Source organism: Aspergillus mulundensis, assembly GCF_003369625.1.
Source record: "Aspergillus mulundensis strain DSM 5745 chromosome Unknown scaffold_0, whole genome shotgun sequence".
In the NCBI taxonomy this organism is placed as follows: domain Eukaryota; kingdom Fungi; phylum Ascomycota; class Eurotiomycetes; order Eurotiales; family Aspergillaceae; genus Aspergillus; species Aspergillus mulundensis.
In genome coordinates this window covers 4,796,578-4,814,705 of record NW_020797888.1, presented here as the reverse complement: position 1 = coordinate 4,814,705, position 18,128 = coordinate 4,796,578, and the positions used below count along the sequence as shown (strand labels likewise).

Here is an 18,128-nt window from a genome sequence, read left to right as displayed (position 1 = left end):
GTAGATCCGCAGGGTGCACAAATTGCTAAGTGGGTGGACAATGATTCAAGACTAACCAACCCTTCTAGAACACTACTGCCGATCGTCGCATCGCCCTAATGGTCCGGAGCTCTCGGATAAGGACTGCAGGAACTTCAGAGAATAATCGAGAGTGTGGCTTCTGAGAGGCTCATCGCTGGTGTCGGAGTCTACATGCGTCATACTCCGTGCACTTCAGGGTCCATCAACTCATGGCAATGATCTCATACCTCAGTCATTCCGGCCATATCTTGGAATACATCCAACGAACCATTGGACCCTGGTTACAATATGTACCTATAAAATGGAATTGAACCCTGGCCTTGTTCATCATCAGATCAACAATGGCCACGGCGATCATCCGCGACTCTCAGTTCGGGCAGGTCGTCCGCCTTCTCACCAACCGTCGCGTCTTCAAGTATCCCGAGGAAACCAGCGACGAGACATGCAAGAACTACCTAGTGCGCAAGGGTCTTGTCGATGAAGAAAATCAGCAGAACATCTGGGGTCTTTATACTTTTGTGTCGGCATGTTTGACAAACCAAGAACATGGCGAGGACGAGAAGGAGAAAGAGCCTAATCCCAACCTTGTAACATGGATCGGTCCCGAGGACCCCGAGAACCCTCAGTATTGGCCCCTGGCCAGAAAGGTGTGGACGACTTTGATGATCTTCCTGCTCACCTTTTCGGTCTATCTGGGCTCCTCGATCTACTCGCCCGGTGTCACCAGCGTGGTCCAGGACTTTGGTGTCAGCCAGGTCGCGGCGACGCTGGGACTTAGTTTATTCGTTGCGGGCTATGGTCTAGGTACGCTATCATCAAGCTCTTTCTACCACGCTCAAGGCTAATGCAGTTCATTCAGGCCCAATGGTTTGGTCACCACTTTCCGAAATCCCCGCCATCGGCCGAAACCCCGTCTACATCTACACCCTCCTCGTCTTTACCTTCTTTCAATTTGCGGTCATATATGCAAAGAACTTCGGAATGCTGCTCGCCTTCCGTTTTCTTACCGGATTTCTAGGCTCCCCAGTCCTAGCTACGGGCGGCGCCTCTCTAGGCGATATCTGGCATCCCATAATCCGAGACTACATGATCGCCGTCTGGGGCGCCATTGCAATCGCTGCACCTGTTGTAGGGCCCTTGATTGGCGGCTTCGCGTCGATGTCAAAGGGATGGACATGGACGATCTGGGAACTCCTCTGGCTATCAGGGTTTACCCTAGTGCTCCTCTTCATCGCTTTGCCAGAGACATACGCGCCCAACATCCTCAGCCGACGAGCAAAACGCCTGCGCCGGGTGACAGGAATGAAGGATCTCACAACCGAAGCGGAGGCCGAGTTCTCCGGAACACCCAAGCAGGTTCGTGCTTCCCCTGCCCATACCCATTCAGGAATAAAAGCTAACCACACCAGCGCATCCTCTTCGAAACCCTCCTCCGCCCCTTCATGCTTTGCTTCACCGAACCCATCGTCCTAGTCCTAAACATCTACATCTCCCTCATCTACGGCATCTTCTACCTCTGGTTCGAAGCCTTCCCCATCGTCTTCGAGGAAATCCACGGCTTCAACCTCGGCGAAGGCGGCCTCTCCTTCCTAGGCATCCTGGTCGCCTGCTACGCCATGGCCATCCCCCTCTACTGCGGCTGGAAGTACTTCTTCCAGCGCAAGCACTACTCTGAATCCGGAGACATCGCGCCCGAAAAGCAACTCCCCCCCGCGGCGCTCGGCTGCATCCTCCTCCCCATCTCGCTCTTCTTCTTCGGCTGGACAGGCAACTACGCCTCCATCCACTGGATCGTCCCCATCGTCGCGAGCATGTTCTTCGCCCTGGGTAGCTGTCTCATATTCTACTGTATCTTCACGTACCTGATGGGTGCGTATCCGCGGTATGCGGCGAGTGTGCTCGCGGGCAATGATTTCATGCGCTCGAGCTTCGGCGCGGGCTTTCCTATCTTCGCGAGCGCCATGTTCCATAACCTTGGTGTGAACTGGGCCTGTACGCTTTTGGGTTGTCTGACTGTGTTGTTTGTGCCGGCGCCGTTTGTCCTGCTGAGGTTTGGGCGGAGGCTAAGGATGGCGAGTAGGTATGCTAGACATGATCTTTGATTGAGTTGGAGTAGAAGGTAGAGAACTTGTATATAGAATCGATAGATTTAGATGTAGAATCATGTAAATACTTGTTTCTTCTATGAGTCTCTCGCACTTGGACTGGTCTTATAGTCCTCAGGAGTCAGCTGTTACCGTTCCCTTCGAATACTAGCCCTCCCTTGGGTTGTCCAGTCCCAGCCTGGGCCTCGGCTCAGGAATGTGCCAGAAGCTGTATGAGGGGCTGTAGGAGTTTGATTCACCCCTCAAGGTGCGAGCGGCTTTTGGGTGTCTTCGCCTGGCGTCTGTGGTCGTTAGATTAGTTTGGCTGCGTTCACCTTACCTGCTACTGCTGGCCTGGACTAACGGGACCCGTCCAGTGGGATTATATCTACCACGACTTCTTTATGAAGCTCGGTATGGACTTTCCATTCATACAGACCATGTTGTTTTAGGGTATCTTCCGCATCGACTCTGCATTATACCTATACCCACGTACGCCGCCGAATCCCCCTTCCATCCCTCTTTCGGGTCCATGAATCATGCATGCTTAAACACGGTGCCCAGAGTTCTTGCTGACACCTCACCACTCGGACATCCAGCCGCCTAACCAAACCGTCTGCACCCTGCACATATGCTACCTCCCCACATTAACCGCCTGGTACATATCAACCATCTGCCCCCTCACGACCTTCGACAGCGGCCACGTCCGCCCGAGCACCTTCAGACCCCCAATACTCAGCTGAATGCGCGCCTTGATCGCCTCCTTCTTCTTCTCGTCTGATTCAACGACGAGCAGGGCGGCGGTGTGCACGATTATACACATTGCCAGAGCGCATGTGAAGAACGGGGTGCGGCGGTGGATGGCGCTGGGGAGGGTGGCGAGGGCGGAGAGGTGGTCTGCGGCGCGGAGGAGTTTGTGGGAGTGTAAGTTTAGGGCTTGTGTGTGGTTGAGCGAGAGTTGTTCTGTTGGTGTTTCGGGGAGTTGGAATCGGGTGCAGGGGGTTGGCGGGTTGGCGTGGAAGGAGGCGAAGCGCATGCTGGAGCGGGGGTGGTGGAGGTAGGTTAATGCTCTGGGTAGATATGGGTCAGCTTGAGTCTTGCTATGGCTTCCGTGTCAAAGGGGTAGATTGGTACGCACAGGTAAAGGATCATTTGAGCTTGAAAGACCATCTCGTCGTGGCAGGAGCTGTCGTATCCTGTGCCGTGGAGTGGAGGGAGGACCATGAGTGAGGAGACGAGATGGGCATCGATGGTTTCGATATGGGATTCGAGACTGCCTTCGAGTTCGAGGGAGCGATTTAGTTCGAGGACGGCACCGAGCTTCTGCACGGCGCTGATGCGGTAGGCGAATGTTGAAAAGTCCTGTCCTAGTGTCCAGTTGTTCTGGAGGTCATCCAGGCTCTGCCTAGACGGTATTACCTATACTATATTAGCTGGTAACCTTTCTTTCTGCTTGATGCCTACATTGTCACAGTTATACATCTTCTCATCGCAGGGTAATTGCACGTTTACCGGTTCGTGATATAACCTGAACGAACTCTGCTCTCGCATCGCAGCTAATAGCCCCTCGACAACGTAGAGCTCCCAGTATGTCCTCCTCCAGCTTTCCTCCAACACGGAGTGGCCGTAGGAGTGCTCGGTAGCAAAGCACTGACGATTTACTCCAATCTCCAGTGCCAGGCTAACGGCCGTCTGGATTAGCCGGTGCGCATTCTGCTCATGGCAATGTGAATGGTCAACGATGGCTAGCAAGAGCAACGCTTGAACTCTGGCTCCATCTCCTATTGATGCATCAGAGGCAGCGTTGAACGCTGCTTGGCGGAATTCCTGCTTGAGAGACGGATTTGGATAATAATGAGCACCGATATAGCGCATGATGGAGAGGAGTGGCGGGGGTATCAGGTAGCAGAGCGAGGTGCCGAGCGCTTTTCTCGGTATCATGAAAGGATGTGAAGGATGGAAGTTCTCGTAGTAGAGCTGGATCATCGGGTCATATGCCACCTCGGGGGTGACAAGGTCTGTCTCGGGGAGGGCGAGGGCGTCGTCAAGGAGAGAGAACTCTTGAATCGTGGGGCCATCATGAGGCTGCAGAAACGTTTTTGCTGCCTGCTTAGGTCAGTTTGTTACTCTTTCATGGTACGCACACCGGAAGTATGGTTGGTTTCTAGGGCACGGTACATCTACGCTTAAGTCTGGAGGTAAAGCAGCATCCAGCCAGTCCGGCAAGGTGTCGGCACCGATCGAAAAGACGTTCTCTTCTAGCGGTTGAGATAAAGAGTCCTTACTACGTTTCCGTAGTCCTCTCCTCGAGCGAATATAGTGGCATTCGGTAGCGTTTGTCCGACAGCGAGTGCAAGTGGGCATAACGGCATCACACTTGACATGGCGACTGCGGCAGGGAAGACATGCTACCGACGATGGTTTCGAGGAAGAATCGGAATCTCCTGGCATCTTGTTCCTCGTCGAGATATGGTTATAGAGTGGTATTTGGATATGGTTGATGCTGAAAGTCTGGCAGTCAATAGGACGAACATTAGCGGCAGGCCTCGTTGGCAATTCCATGGGCGACTGGCAAGATGAAAAATAACATGGCACTTACTTCAGCTCTCGGCGACCCACGCAATAACTCGGTTCCCCTCGAGTCCAATTTCCAATAATCCTCTTGTTCCCGAGAAGCCCGAGTCGCCGACCAGTCCTTCCTTCATCCCCGGGCCGTATCTTCAAACCGCCGCACGGGATTCGCCGTTGGTTTCATGGAAGGCTTTCCAACGAATCAAGGACTTGAGCGAAGTCCTGATCAGTTCTAGCTTGAATTTGTGACACGTACCGGTTACTTGGTGTCAAGTTCCCCACATTCTTCAGCGACCTATGCAGTTGAGCCTCCATGCCTAACATCGGGTGGAGACGATGCTCTCCGACATTTCATTCTCTCCTTCAATCGACGGTTTCACCATGCCTCAATGCTCTTATGCCTATAATCAGATGGTCGCCATGGGCGTCCCCGATCATACCGTTTGGAAATGATTAAAGTTCCGGGGTTGACTGCAAGGGTATACACTAAGCTGATCCATCGTTTAGGCCAAGCCAGGTCCCCGCGAGTGGGGACGGCGTATTGTTCGGGGAGTATCCCTCCACCCTATATTAAAGGCCGCTGTGGCGCACATCCGCCACGGGATACACGAATTGGTTCATCATGGGATGATCTCCCGGGCGCGTGGCCTGGGCTTCACAGAGTGGTGTAACGGTACACTTGTACCCCGAACGACTGATCGGTTGTGATAAGATATCTGGTATGATGCTCTGTATGGAGTTGCCGTTCTTGGTCGATCAAAGGATGCCACACTTAAAGCACAAGAGATTGAAACTGATTCTTCAGGATGCAGGGCTCTGCAAGGATTGGTCTCCTGAGTTGCGGATGACCCCGAAATGGTCCCCGGCATCACCCCGGATTGGCCGGCCATTGCCCCGGTTTCGCCCTCATGGGGCCGAGGATTTTAATCTCGACTGCCTTGGAGGGTTGAAGATGACCTCAGATTTTAGGGCGGGGATTGTTGCAAACTGGACTGGTCGACAGTGTCCAGACTTGTTCTGCAGAAGGCCCAGCGTCAGCACGGCTTATCCGGAAGCAATGCTGTGATTATCGTAGAAGCCGTAATGTCTGCAGAAATGGAGTGATTCACTTCGAAAGTCCGTCAAGCAAAACGAAATGTATTTTTGTTGCGCTTCGCTGCCGAACCGGCGAAGCATTTCGCTGGGTGTTCCTATCGAGCAGCAAATAAAACATGGCGGTTCGTACGATCTCCTCTAAGCTTGCGGGCATCGCACCAGCTTTCTGACTTGCTCATGTGGCGCATGTATACCTAAGGACGCGGGGTATTGGAAGCGCATAATCCGCCAGGTGTTCTTGGTGCAAGATTCATTGGCGGCAACTAAATCGCGTGACTGTGCCCAGCGTGGAAGGATCAGACCATAATTTTTGCTTCGAATGTTCAACTCGGATGGGAACGAGGATCGATGTGAGACCGCCACTGTTTGAGGGGTATGCAGACCCATCAGTCTTCGTTTTGAGCCACAGACAAGAATCGGGGGATCACCTTGGTACTCCGAACAGTCGGCTGGCTCTTTTATTTCGATGAGGCTTGGGGCTGCAGAACGCCCGGGCGTCTGATCAGAGATAAAAGTGCCGTTCTTCGGTAATGTTATAGAGTCCCAATTGGTCAGAATAGATGGCTGGTTGGTTGACGAGTCAAGGTTTGTGGGGGCAAAGAGTTGCGACTCGCGAGGGAAAGAAGGCGAGCGCTCTCTGCTGTAGAGGCCCGACGCAAGCTGCTATGGTATGCTTTACCGGGCTCGCTACCAACCCAGCTTATGGATACCCTTATCAGTCAACCCCAAGCCATTAATGATTTCACGGTTCTGGATAACCATCGGCTTCTTCTACCGTTATACGTGAGACATCGTGTTTGGCGCAGGGACACTCGTATTGCTAGCACGGAAGCATTATCCAGACAGGCTCATTGGCCAGACTTAGGAATCAAATCTTGAGTCTAAAGGGAGCTTCTTCCCTTCATCCCTACGGTGCACCCAAGGAGACCCTGGACATTGGGGGTGGAGGATGGGGGAGACGAGCTCCGAGCGGAATGTGACAGAAGTAGAACAACCTCAGCAGCTTGCAACTCCGCGTGACCCCAACCCTGGTTCGACAGTAACACGACCGGCGCCCAATCTCCGAGCAGACCGAGTCCCATGGCGCCAGAGTTCAAGCGGAAGAGTCAAGAGGTGCGGGTTCAATCTCGAGAGCAGGGGGCTCTTGCCTACGAGTCGCTGCTGCGCGAGCTTGTCTCCCAGAGCACCCGGGACAGCCGCTAGTCGATCCACGATGCCATACAACTTCGTCCAACCAACTTGTCCTGTGGTCAGTAGGTAATGATAGCTGACTTTGTGGCAGAGCCGCTTCCACGCATCTCCTGAGTTCTTCTCAACCCTTCTTCCTGCCGACCCGCATCTGAGCAGCAGATTTTCTCACCCAAGCCCGGACTGCCATTCGGGCGGACGCATCAAGCATGGCAGTCAAGTGCGAGGAGTAATACGCTGGCTCTCTTACAACGGCCGCCAATCAGAATTACGTCGAACAAAATTGGACGCATCTAATCTCTTTTTACTTCACATGGGAAAATCCCACATGGCATCTTATCGATCAAACTCTATTCGTGCATGATCTGGAGCATCGTTGCACGAGATTCTGCTCTTTGTTACTCGTCCATACGCTTTTGTTCTTCGGCTGTGTAAGGTTGTCGATTACTCGGGGGTTCAAGTGCTAATCAACCCCAGATTCTCGTACAACCTTGCCCGTATCACCAATCGGCGGGAGGAGAAGGGGCTTGGTGAGAAGGTGTACGCCACTATACAGCGTCTCTGGATCCAGGATAAGGACGGCGTCGACCTTACCACGATCCAACCAAGCATGTCAATTGGCCTTCTATACTGCACTTTCGACATTGACAAAGTTGGCACCAACTACATAATCCGCGCAGCAGAATTGGGCTCCGGGCTAGACATTGATAAGACTGGCTGTCGTTACTTTTCCAGCGATGTCGTTGACCGATCGACCATGATCTCAAATTGTCAGAAGCTGGTTTCCTGGGCTATCTTCGATATACAAGCGTAAGACTCTGCTTCTTCGCATCCACTTATGCTAACTTTGCAAGATTGGCGTGTCAGGTACACAGGAAGGGTCTCTCTTGCGAAGGGGCCCCAGCTGTCATGTTTACTCCGGAGGAGGCTGCAATGTTGAACGAGTGATTAAATGGCGGCCCTGTCCCTTTCAGGTACCTGTGTCGCAGCCCTTCCCCTACACGGCCTCGAGGGTGAGGGGTGGCTTTCAGGTACCTGTGTCGCAGCCCTTCCCCTACACGGCCTCGAGGGTGAGGGGTGGCTTGGTTGCTATAGTGTATGATATTGCACGCTTCGCCCTTAAGTTCCCTGGTGCGATCCTAGCCAAGGAGGACTGGGACTATGGAACAACCTATCGGAGGCTTCTCGACTAGCACAAACTGCCGCCATGGAGTGTGCTCCCTAGGCACAACACTACACCTCACATACTATATGCTTACAGTGGGGACTGCTATTTCTTGGAGAAACTTTGACATTGACTATGGAGACCTCTGTCGGCGTCAGCTTCGTCTGTCCCTCTGGCAGACATACTCAGAGAGTTTCAATGTTGCACTGGTGGAACTACAGTGGACCGATGGACATTGGGTGGTTCGTGTTGGAGTGTGTTAGCATATTCCGCTAGGCCATGAAACCCAATTAGCTCTATATAGCCCGTCCTTATACCCCAATATACCCCCTAGAAGGTCGGCTTATATAGCTCTGTTTTACCCTTGGGTTATAGGTAGATTACCCTCGCACTAGCTTTCTTTTCTAGATATCCGGGTTTTATGGCTAAGGGCACGGGTAAGGATTGATCAACGAGTCTAACCTATCAAGCATCCGTTTGCACAACCGGACTCTATAGGTGGGCTCATAACCTGTTAGCATATATACCGCTAGGCCGTAAAAGCCAATTGGCAATAGGTCCGTCCTTATACTCCAATAGTGAAAAGGGGGGTATGCGAATACATATATCAGCAATCTCGAAGTACTGGCGGGGGAGAACCATCCCAATAACGCACATAGGCACGGATATCAAAGGTCAATATACTGGTATAGTACTGACGACTAGTCAAATTCTGCAATCCGACCGAGTTGGACAGTACTGCACACGGCCCCGCTCGACTTATGCATACGTCAAGGAGCATTGGATGAGATAGCTTGTTAAGTTGTGTCTGGCATATAAAACATAAAAAGGGTAGATTTCTTCAGCAAGTTTCCATAGTCTAGTGGTTAGGACGTCGGTCTCATATTACATGACCCTTCTACAAGGGACATCCGAAAACACGAGTTCGATTCTCGTTGGAAGCATTTCTTTTTAAGCTCTTTATTTTTTTTTATCAATCTCCGTATTGTAAACCACCACTGGGATATTACTTTTTGGCACGATTAACAGATGGTCGTGTGTCAAAGTATATCCCGTAACTTCTTAATTCTCGAAGTTCTTTCCTCCAATGCTCTTTCCTGTAAAAGCTTCCCGCTCGTCGGTAGCACACGCTTTACCGTACCTACGCCAGTACGCTCCTTCAACTACTGGGCCACAAATACAATCGCTCTCTTCGACTCCCAAATCCAAACACTCTGTCTGGCCTGAATATAATGAATGAAATTCCACCTGTCTTAATAGTCACCACGCAGCAGTTACGGCCATGGTCTATAGTACGTTCTATGCGATAGTACAAAGAGTGTTTCAAATATCTACTCTTGTTCTATTAATTACTCTACATGCTTATAGGCTTTGGACCCTGGTCTAAATATAGTGAGATATTTTATGCTATGGACATGGTCGATAGAATGAACATTGCTTATAACATGGATACTCGGACAGGTGGAAGGATGTAGTACGGGCTTTACCGATGGGTCGCTCTTTGAATTACTACAATCGCTTTCTACGCGCTCCAAAAGCCAGGCCGAATCCCTTAGCAGGACTCTAATTCCCAGCCGCCAGCATCTTTTTACCGCAATTAAGACCCTCATGGCTAGTTGCTGTGCAGAGTAGCCCCCAGTCACGTTTCGGACTTGACCGGGAAATCGGATCCGCTCGCCCCAGCATCGTCTGATCGTCTGACTCGCCCACCTGAAGCTTCTGCAATGCTGCGCTTTGGTTTGTGGGGATACGACGAATACGACATTTACAGCCCTACCACATCTCGTGGAAAGCTTGATTGCCAGCTTGCAGCGCCAATAACCTATGCTTCCAGTGGCTATATTTGCACCTACAATTCCTCTGGCAATCCTGGCTCGGTTTGTGACTCATTCGACCGCGCCGGTCGGATGATAAGCTGTGTTCATCTCGAATGCCCTCGCGTCGCAGCCATACAAAATCCCGGAGGGGTTGCTTTCAATGTAAACGGAGGCATGTGAAGGTTCGTCGCTGTTCTCGTGCTTGGATTTGTTCTTGACGCGCTTATGGAATCGTGTGCCATGCGCTGCATCCTGATCGCGTTATGTTTCTCAACTTGCATATATGGAACCCCCCACCTTGTCCAGCGCTTATTGTAACATACAGTGCGATGAAGAGCTCCCACGATGTAGCCTATGCAAGAAGCGAGGCCTAGACTGCGACTACCCGCCACCCGCAGCCGCAGAGGCAGATGGCCAGCTCCCTCTCACACCACAGGGCTCCAGCGCCGACACGCCAACAAGTTCCGACGGCTGGTCGGGCCAAACGCGCATGCTAGAGATGAAGCTCTTCCACCACTACACGGTCGAAGCGTCCTTCACGCTCCGGCAAGACGTCCTAGAAGCCGGCCACTTCCAAATCCCAATCCCGCGCCTCGCGACATCGAACCCATTTCTTCTCGACATCCTGCTCGCATTTGCGGCCCTGCATATCGCGTTCCTCGAGCAGGGCGATAGCAAGTGGCTGGAGATTGCGCTGAAGTATCAGAACCGGGCGACGTCGGCTTTTAGTCGCGTGCTGGCTGATCTTGCGCCGGAGACTATAGGGCCGGCGTTCATCTGCTCGATTTTCATCATGCTCTGTTCTTTTGCGTACCCGTGCGTGTCGCAGGATCGAGACACGTTTGATCCGCTGTCGCAGGTGCTCGAAATTAATCGGCTCCTTACGGGGTGCGCGTTTCTGTTCGAGAAGTTGGATAGTGTCGAGCAGCCGGAGGAGATGAAGGCGTGGTTTATCTATAAGCGACGAGAGGTGTTTTTGAAGAGTGGGCATATAGAGGAGTGAGTGGTTCATTTCCACTGTTTCGCGTCCACCGGCACCTGCTAACATAACGTGTAGCGCACAAGAAGACCCAATCCTAGAGCAGTTACAACGGTACGTCCGCGCTTCCCGGATTGAGCTCGCGAAGAGATACTAACGAGCGTAGGGACCTACTGAAATCACTAGACAACCTCCGCAGCACCATAGACTCAACAGAAAGCCCCCACCAGGCAATGTACCAAAGCACCTGGGACACGCTGCAAGAAGCAATCAAGGAGTGGCCGAGGGGGAAGAATCAAGGCGGAATCCTCGCGTTCCCGATTCACATCAGCCAGGAATTCATGACACAGTTACAAGAGGGCGACTGGACGGCGCGGATTATATTCTTGCACTATGGCGTTGGGATGCATCTGCTCTCTAACAAATGGTATGTTGGAGTTTGGGGCCGTCGCCTGGTTGCGACGGTGCTCGGGCCGCAGGAGGAGATTCCCACGGAATGGACGGAGACAGTTCTGTGGGCGAGAAAGATGGTCTCATATACAGTACCGTATGATGGGGAGCGACAGAAGGAGAAGAGTGAGATGGGGTTGAGGTAGGGCGGTTTGTCGTACGTAATGGGCAGTAGAGAGTGTTTGCGGGGGATCTACAGCGATTTGACCCGTGACAAGCCGGGGCTTTGTTGACAGGCCCCGTGCCCAGACCACCTGCACAGTGATTAGTGAGAACCGAGAACCTCTTATCGGCCTGCATGACAAGCCAGAACCCCAATCTTGTATCAGGCTATCAGCGGATCCATTGGAAGATTGGAGTCGCAGCTGACTCCAACTCAATCTGCGGCCTTATCAACCACTTACGCTGGCCCTGGCCCTTTGCTTATCAATTCCACGGTGCCTGTCGGAGCCTTTGTGCCCCTCTCCAAAATGCCCTTTGTCTTCTTCACCATTTCCTCAATATATTCCCTATCCACATCTTTTATCACCTAACAAAACAGGCAAGAGCCACCGTTGGAGTAAGGCCATGCAGGGGTATAGCGCGCAAGATGTGGAGAAACAGGTACGTATGCCCTCAGCCTCGCGCGACTATTTGCCAGCGGCGCCGTAGGAGCCGTAGGGGCCGGAGCCCGGCGAAGATCAAGCAGTGCTAATAATAAGCAACGATGGTGTCACCCAGCCACTTCTCCCAAGCTCCAACAACAAGCTTTCATTCCTTTTAGATTCTTCACATCCGAGCCAGACGCGCTCGCTAGCCGCTGTCAATTCCAGACCAACCATGTCGCAGTCGCTGTCGCGCGTGCTGAAGGTCTCCCTCTGTACCACACTCTGCCTGGTGCTGCTGGTTTTCCACGTGCCCGGTGTTATTCCGTCGCCGCTGGACTCGTACGATCGCTTTACCGGTCATACGCAGAGAGGCGCGGAGGCGGAGGCCACGGATCAGTATGGCAAACGGGGCGCTGTCGCGAGCGAGAGCGCGATCTGTAGCCGGCATGGCACGGATGTTATTTTGATGGGTGGGAATGCGGCTGATGCTGTGGGTTTTGCTTGTGACTCGGGTTGGACGTTACTGATGCGGTTTGGTGTAGATGGTCGCGACTATGCTTTGTGTTGGGGTTGTCGGTGAGAGATTCCTACTGTTGTATTCGAAGCCACGCGGCGACAATTGCTGATGGTTGCCTAGGGATGTACCACAGTGGCATTGGCGGCGGCGGCTTTATGCTGGTTAAGGCCCCCGACGGCACATTCGAGTATATTGACTTCCGGGAGACCGCTCCGGCCGCGGCGTATGAGACCATGTTCAATAACCTGACCGATGCCTCCACGCTCGGCGGGTTGGCGAGGTGCGAAACCCAACTTTCTGCCTTGATTTACCTATCTAACGAGGTCCAGCGGCGTACCCGGTGAGCTGCGCGGCCTGGAACTCCTCCACAGCAAATATGGCTCCCTCCCCTGGTCCACCCTGGTCCAGCCCGCCATCAACACCGCGCGCAACGGTTTCCCAGTCGGCAGGGACTTGGTCCGATACATGGAGTCCGCGGTCGGCTCCGGCGACGACTTCCTCGTCAACGACCCCTCGTTCGCCATTGACTTTGCGCCGAACGGCACGCGCGTTAAACTGGGCGATACCATCACTCGCAAGCGCTATGCCAACACGCTAGAGACAATTGCAGCTGAGGGACCCGATGCGTTTTACTCGGGCTCGATCGCGGAGTACACGATTAAGGCGCTTCAGGCTGCTAATGGAACTATGACGCTGGAGGATCTTCGCAACTACACGGCTGTTGTGCGTGATCACGCGCAGATCAATTACCGAGGGCTCCAGGTGACAAGCACGACTACGCCGTCGAGTGGGAGTGTTGCTATGAATATACTCAAGGTCTTGGATACGTACGAGCCGCTGTTTACGGCGCAGAATGTCAATTTGAGTACGCATCGATTGGATGAGGCGATGCGTTTTGCCTACGGCTTGGTGTGTGGAAAGAATCAGTACACGCTTGAATGGACCATGACTGACTTCGTTGTTAGAGAACCGCCCTCGGAGACCCAGGCTTTGTTGATGGCATGAGCAAGTACGAACGGGACATGATTAACCAGGACACTGCCGATGACATTCATTCGAGGATCTCGGACCTCCGGACACAGAATGTGTCTGCGTATGACCCGGCTGGTATTGAGAGCTTGGAAACGTGAGTATCATTAAACCTCCTTTAAGGCATCGTCTTACCATAAGTATAGGCCAGGAACATCGCACATCGCCACAATCGACCGCTCCGGCCTCGCCGTCTCAGCGATCACGACAATCAACCTCCTCTTCGGCAGCAGAATCGTTGTCCCCGAAACGGGCGTCATCATGAACAACGAGATGGACGGTACGCACTCTATGCACCCCAACTCAACCTATTCTAACAAACATGTCCAGACTTCTCCATCCCCGGCTCCTCCAACTCCTTCGGCTACATCCCCTCCGAAGCAAACTACATCCGACCCGGCAAACGCCCCCTCTCCTCCTGCACACCGGCAATAGTAACCTACCCCAACGGAACAACCTTCTTCATCGCGGGCTCCGCGGGCGGAAGCCGCATCATCACAGCTACCGTGCAGAACATCATCCACGCGGTTGACGAGGGCCTAAGTGCCGCCGAGGCATTGGCCAGACCTCGTCTGCACGATCAGTTGATTCCCAACCAGGCGACGTTCGAGTACGCGTACGATAACTCCACTGTCGCGTTTATGAAGGCCCGCGGGCATAATGTTACCTGGACCGCACCGGGGGGAAGTACGGCGCAGGCGATTCGTGTGTTGAAAAATGGGACGTTTGATGCGGCGGGGGAGCCGAGACAGTTGGATTCGGCGGGCTTTGCGGTTTAAGCTGCTGTTATTTTGTGCTATGTATGCGCCCTGAAGGGTGGTAAAAGTTGGTAGACCGTAGGTATAGACCTTGCAGTATATAGGTGCGGTGCCGGCTTTTGGGTAGATTCTAGAAGGACAGACGACGAACATACTCAATATATCTACCGTGTAATTTAAACATATAGCCAGATTGAAAACAGATAAGACAATGTACCTTGAAAGTAAACAGCCCTCCATCTAGGTATGACGAAAGTAACCGAGTGGCCCGTGCGCAACGACTCCGCTCCGCTTAAAATCAAATTGGCCCAAAATCCTTCCCCGGATTTTTCAGATCACCACGCCGATGCGAAATGTGACCAACTTTTTCTCACCCATCTTACTTCAGACAGTGTTGGGATACCGATATACTTGACACGATCGCCAATGTAGAAGCCGAGCGCGCCTTGATCAGCTGGCAGGGTGGAGGGAGATTGCTGACTTGGGGGTGCGCCGTGAGCACCTAGGCTGTCTTCTGTTCGGGAGTGAGTTGAGTGAATTTCGATCTGAGTCTTTCTCTTGTGTTAGTGAGACTCTATTTCCCCTCCAAGTTCTTTTCGTTTTCTTCCTCATCTTTTTCGATTTCTCACCCCTTACCCCGTCTTTTCTTCGCTCCACCTTTACAACCTACGCTTACACGTCCACGTCTACACAGAAGACTCAAACCCTCATCGCATCGCATCGCACGACGAACAAACCGAAATGGCGAGACTCAGTCGCGAAAAAGACGGCTTCTCTTTCTCTACCGCTTCATCTGCCAATCCTACCACCTCGAAGTCGAAGGAATCCAAACCGAAGGATAAGTCCAAGAGCAAACACAAGGACAAGAACATGAGCACAAAGAAGAGCAAGAACAAGGTACACAGTGCTGTTGAAGGCCCAGTCAAAACTTCGCTCCCACAGACTGCGCTTGCTCGCGATAGTGCCAATGTCACCTCCACTGGCAACACCAACAAGCTGAGGCCTGTACCCAAGGCGAGTACCGGGAAACACCGACACGCCGAAGATCAAGCCAATGCCGCAAGGATAGGAGCCAATCGCGAACATGGGGCTGCATCAGTCGCTGGCAAATCGAACAAGCTGAAGCCTATACTCAAGAAGCCTGTACTCAAGTCGAACACCGAGAAGTACCGAGCTCTCGACGACGATGCCGATATCTGGATCACAAAGGCTGGACTTTGTACCGACAATGTCCGGGGCGCTGGCCGGGGTAACACAACCGAGCTGAGGCCAGTTCCCAAGCCGAGTACCAAGATGCACCGCGCAGTGGAAGACCAAGATCAAGCCATTCCTCCGCCCTCAAAGATTGCGTTCGAGCGCAATGCACAAGCTACCGGCAGCGCAAACAAGCTGAGGCCCATACCTAAATCAAGCACCGAGGATCACCGCGCGGCCGGACATTTTGTCAATACTCCTACCAAGAAGACCGGACTTGGCAGCGATAATGCTCAAGGCGTTGGTGGCGATACGAACAGGCCGAAGCTTTTACCTAGCCCATCACTGAAAGGTGCGAACGGGGATTGCCTAGACATCGACAGTGACGAAAACAGAGACGAAGAGCATGATGGCGGAGTCAAGCTCGGCGCCAGTTCCTCTTTGTCCCCATCTACGACTCCCGAGGACGACAGCTACTCGCCGCTTCTTAGATTCATCTGCGAACACAATTTCATGCGCAACAAACAGTATCCTGTTCCACTCGGTTCGCGTCTACAGTTCGTCTGCGATGTTCGTGAGGAAGCCGAAGAGACTGGGTACGAAGAGGAAGCGGTTAACAGAATCCTTCTTGATATCAAGCGTTACTATCTTCAGAATGTGGGACACGGAGAGGCATTTACTGAGGGTTCGGAGTTTGGGGATGAGGTCGAGATTCAAGCTCCACCCTCGCACGAACCCGAGACACTGCGGTTAGCCGGTGATAAGAAGAAGACAGCAAACTTCAGGCCCGAGATCCTAGCTAGCTCCGAAAGGATGGTGGAGAAACTCTTCGGCAATATTGTGAATGCCTCTGGACAAATCAATCCAACTGCACTGGATGACCGTGACCACGACGATCCAGGCGTATGCGTATCCAAGGATCAAAAAAAGCGGAAGCGGAAGCGGGAGCATAGGTGGATGCTGCAGCACAATGTATTGAGTGGAGCTCATACTGTGGCCGACAAGGGAGGGAAGAAAACTCCTGTCACCATCGATCTTGGAACCCCGGAGGTTGAATTTCAGAATAAGGTTGAAAAGCCGTCAAGATCCGGAAAGGTTGGATCGAAGGAGTGTCTCGCTAATTCTCACAAGAAAACGAATCGCGCTCATACCAGCATCGTTGCTGAAGCTCCTGCGCGTTCTCTCGAATCTAAAGAGCTGTCCCGCTCCGGAAAGGGCGATATGCAGGAAGCTCCACGGCCAAAGAAGAGACAGCGGCGTAGCAGTGGGGATCCCTCGCAACAGCCGACAATTCATTCTTCCCAGCAGAGCGGTGCAGCACTTGAAGACCCGATTGTGTTGGATTTTTAAGAACCGAGGATTTGCCGGGGTTGACAGCCGGCGATGAGGTGAGGTCCAAATATTTCGTGAAAAAGAAGGCCAGGAAGATTGAAAGGAAGCAAGCTGCTGATCTTGAGGCTCCGCCCGTGGTTTACAACCGTCGCTCTATTCCAGACCATGTTCTGCGGATGGTTGAGGACATGGGCATGCTTTCTGATCTTCTCCTCTCTGATTCGACTTTGAGTGACGTACCCAGTGACCTTGATTCCCTATCCGATAGCCCATCCACGTCTCCAGCCCATTCGTTGTTTTCAAAGCGCAGTGTCACAAAATGCCTCGAAGAGGTAACCGAAACCCCAATTGAACCCATCAAGTCCGCACATTGCGCCATTTCCTGCAGTGCGAGGGAGCAAACACCACCCCCGCTTGACTTTTCGGGCCACATACTTGTTCCACAGAAAAAGCCCCGCCTCAAGCTAGCAAAGATATCACCTTACTTCCAAGGACCCTTGGTCAACGAAGACTCCTGCCTCCCATTCCCACCAATTGACGCGCCTGCCTTTGGCTTAGTGCAGGAGCAGCTCGCCCACAATCCATTCCGCCTCCTCCTCGCAACGATCTTCCTGAACCGAACACGTGGCGGCGTCGCGCTCCCAACCTTATTCCAGGTCTTCGACAGATACCCCACGATCGAAGCAATGGCTGCAGCAGACCCACCCGATCTGATAGCTATGATCCACCGCCTCGGCTTCCAGAATCAGCGCGCAAGGAAATGCATCGCCCTAGCGCAGACTTGGCTTGGTCGTCCGCCCACTCTCGGCAAACGGTACCGGAAACTCAATTACCCAGCTAAGACGGATGGCAGGGATGTTAAAGCAGGCGAGTGTATCGACGATGACGACCAGCGTGTTGCTTGGGAAGTCGCGCATCTCCCCGGCGTTGGGGCTTATGCTTTGGATAGCTGGCGGATCTTTTGTCGCGATGAATTACGCGGCTTGGCTAAGGATTGGAAAGGAGGCGGTGCCGGTGCTGAGTTCGTGCCAGAATGGAAGTCGGTGCTGCCGCAGGATAAGGAACTTCGTGCTTATTTGACGTGGATGTGGCTGAAGGAAGGTTGGGTCTGGGATCGGGAAACGGGTGAAAGGACGCGAGCGAGCGAGAAGGTTATGCGGGCTGCGAGGCGTGGTGCAACGGCTCATATTGAGGATGGGAATTGGGTTCTTGAGACGTCGCCGGTTAAGCGGAGATAGATCTGTTGGCCTGGGTTTGGCTACTGGGCACGATATGGGCTGTAGACTCTTCTCTAGGTATATCTAGCAGTGACTACTCTATAGTTACCTTGAATATCACTGA

The 18,128-nt window shown here is 52.9% G+C and overlaps 5 protein-coding genes across 5 annotated transcripts; 4 read left to right on the top strand and 1 right to left on the bottom strand.

Moving 5' to 3' along the window:
* Positions 1–362: 362 nt before the first annotated feature.
* Positions 363–2,088, top strand: DSM5745_01314 (MFS transporter; the record flags this gene model as incomplete). Its single annotated transcript, XM_026743330.1, has 4 exons — positions 363–825; positions 881–1,377; positions 1,431–2,013; positions 2,084–2,088. The coding sequence occupies 4 exons, from the start codon at positions 363–365 to the stop codon at positions 2,086–2,088; spliced, it is 1,548 nt and encodes a 515-aa protein (XP_026609175.1).
* Positions 2,089–2,739: 651 nt separating this feature from the next.
* On the bottom strand, positions 2,740–4,556 carry DSM5745_01313 (putative Zn(II)2Cys6 transcription factor; the record flags this gene model as incomplete). The annotated part of the gene is made up of 4 exons (XM_026743329.1): positions 2,740–3,175; positions 3,244–3,524; positions 3,570–4,211; positions 4,284–4,556. 4 exons carry the CDS (start codon positions 4,554–4,556, stop codon positions 2,740–2,742), a joined length of 1,632 nt encoding a protein of 543 aa, XP_026609174.1.
* A 5,292-nt stretch (positions 4,557–9,848) lies between these two features.
* Positions 9,849–11,516, top strand: DSM5745_01312 (uncharacterized protein; the record flags this gene model as incomplete). Its single annotated transcript, XM_026743328.1, has 4 exons — positions 9,849–10,001; positions 10,267–10,940; positions 10,999–11,034; positions 11,087–11,516. The coding sequence occupies 4 exons, from the start codon at positions 9,849–9,851 to the stop codon at positions 11,514–11,516; spliced, it is 1,293 nt and encodes a 430-aa protein (XP_026609173.1).
* A 673-nt stretch (positions 11,517–12,189) lies between these two features.
* On the top strand, positions 12,190–14,282 carry DSM5745_01311 (gamma-glutamyltransferase; the record flags this gene model as incomplete). The annotated part of the gene is made up of 7 exons (XM_026743327.1): positions 12,190–12,447; positions 12,500–12,533; positions 12,595–12,754; positions 12,804–13,383; positions 13,440–13,600; positions 13,650–13,783; positions 13,834–14,282. 7 exons carry the CDS (start codon positions 12,190–12,192, stop codon positions 14,280–14,282), a joined length of 1,776 nt encoding a protein of 591 aa, XP_026609172.1.
* Positions 14,283–15,002: 720 nt separating this feature from the next.
* Positions 15,003–18,025, top strand: DSM5745_01310 (putative pre-mRNA splicing factor; the record flags this gene model as incomplete). Its single annotated transcript, XM_026743326.1, has 2 exons — positions 15,003–16,790; positions 16,844–18,025. The coding sequence occupies 2 exons, from the start codon at positions 15,003–15,005 to the stop codon at positions 18,023–18,025; spliced, it is 2,970 nt and encodes a 989-aa protein (XP_026609171.1).
* Between the last annotated feature and the right edge of the window lie 103 nt (positions 18,026–18,128).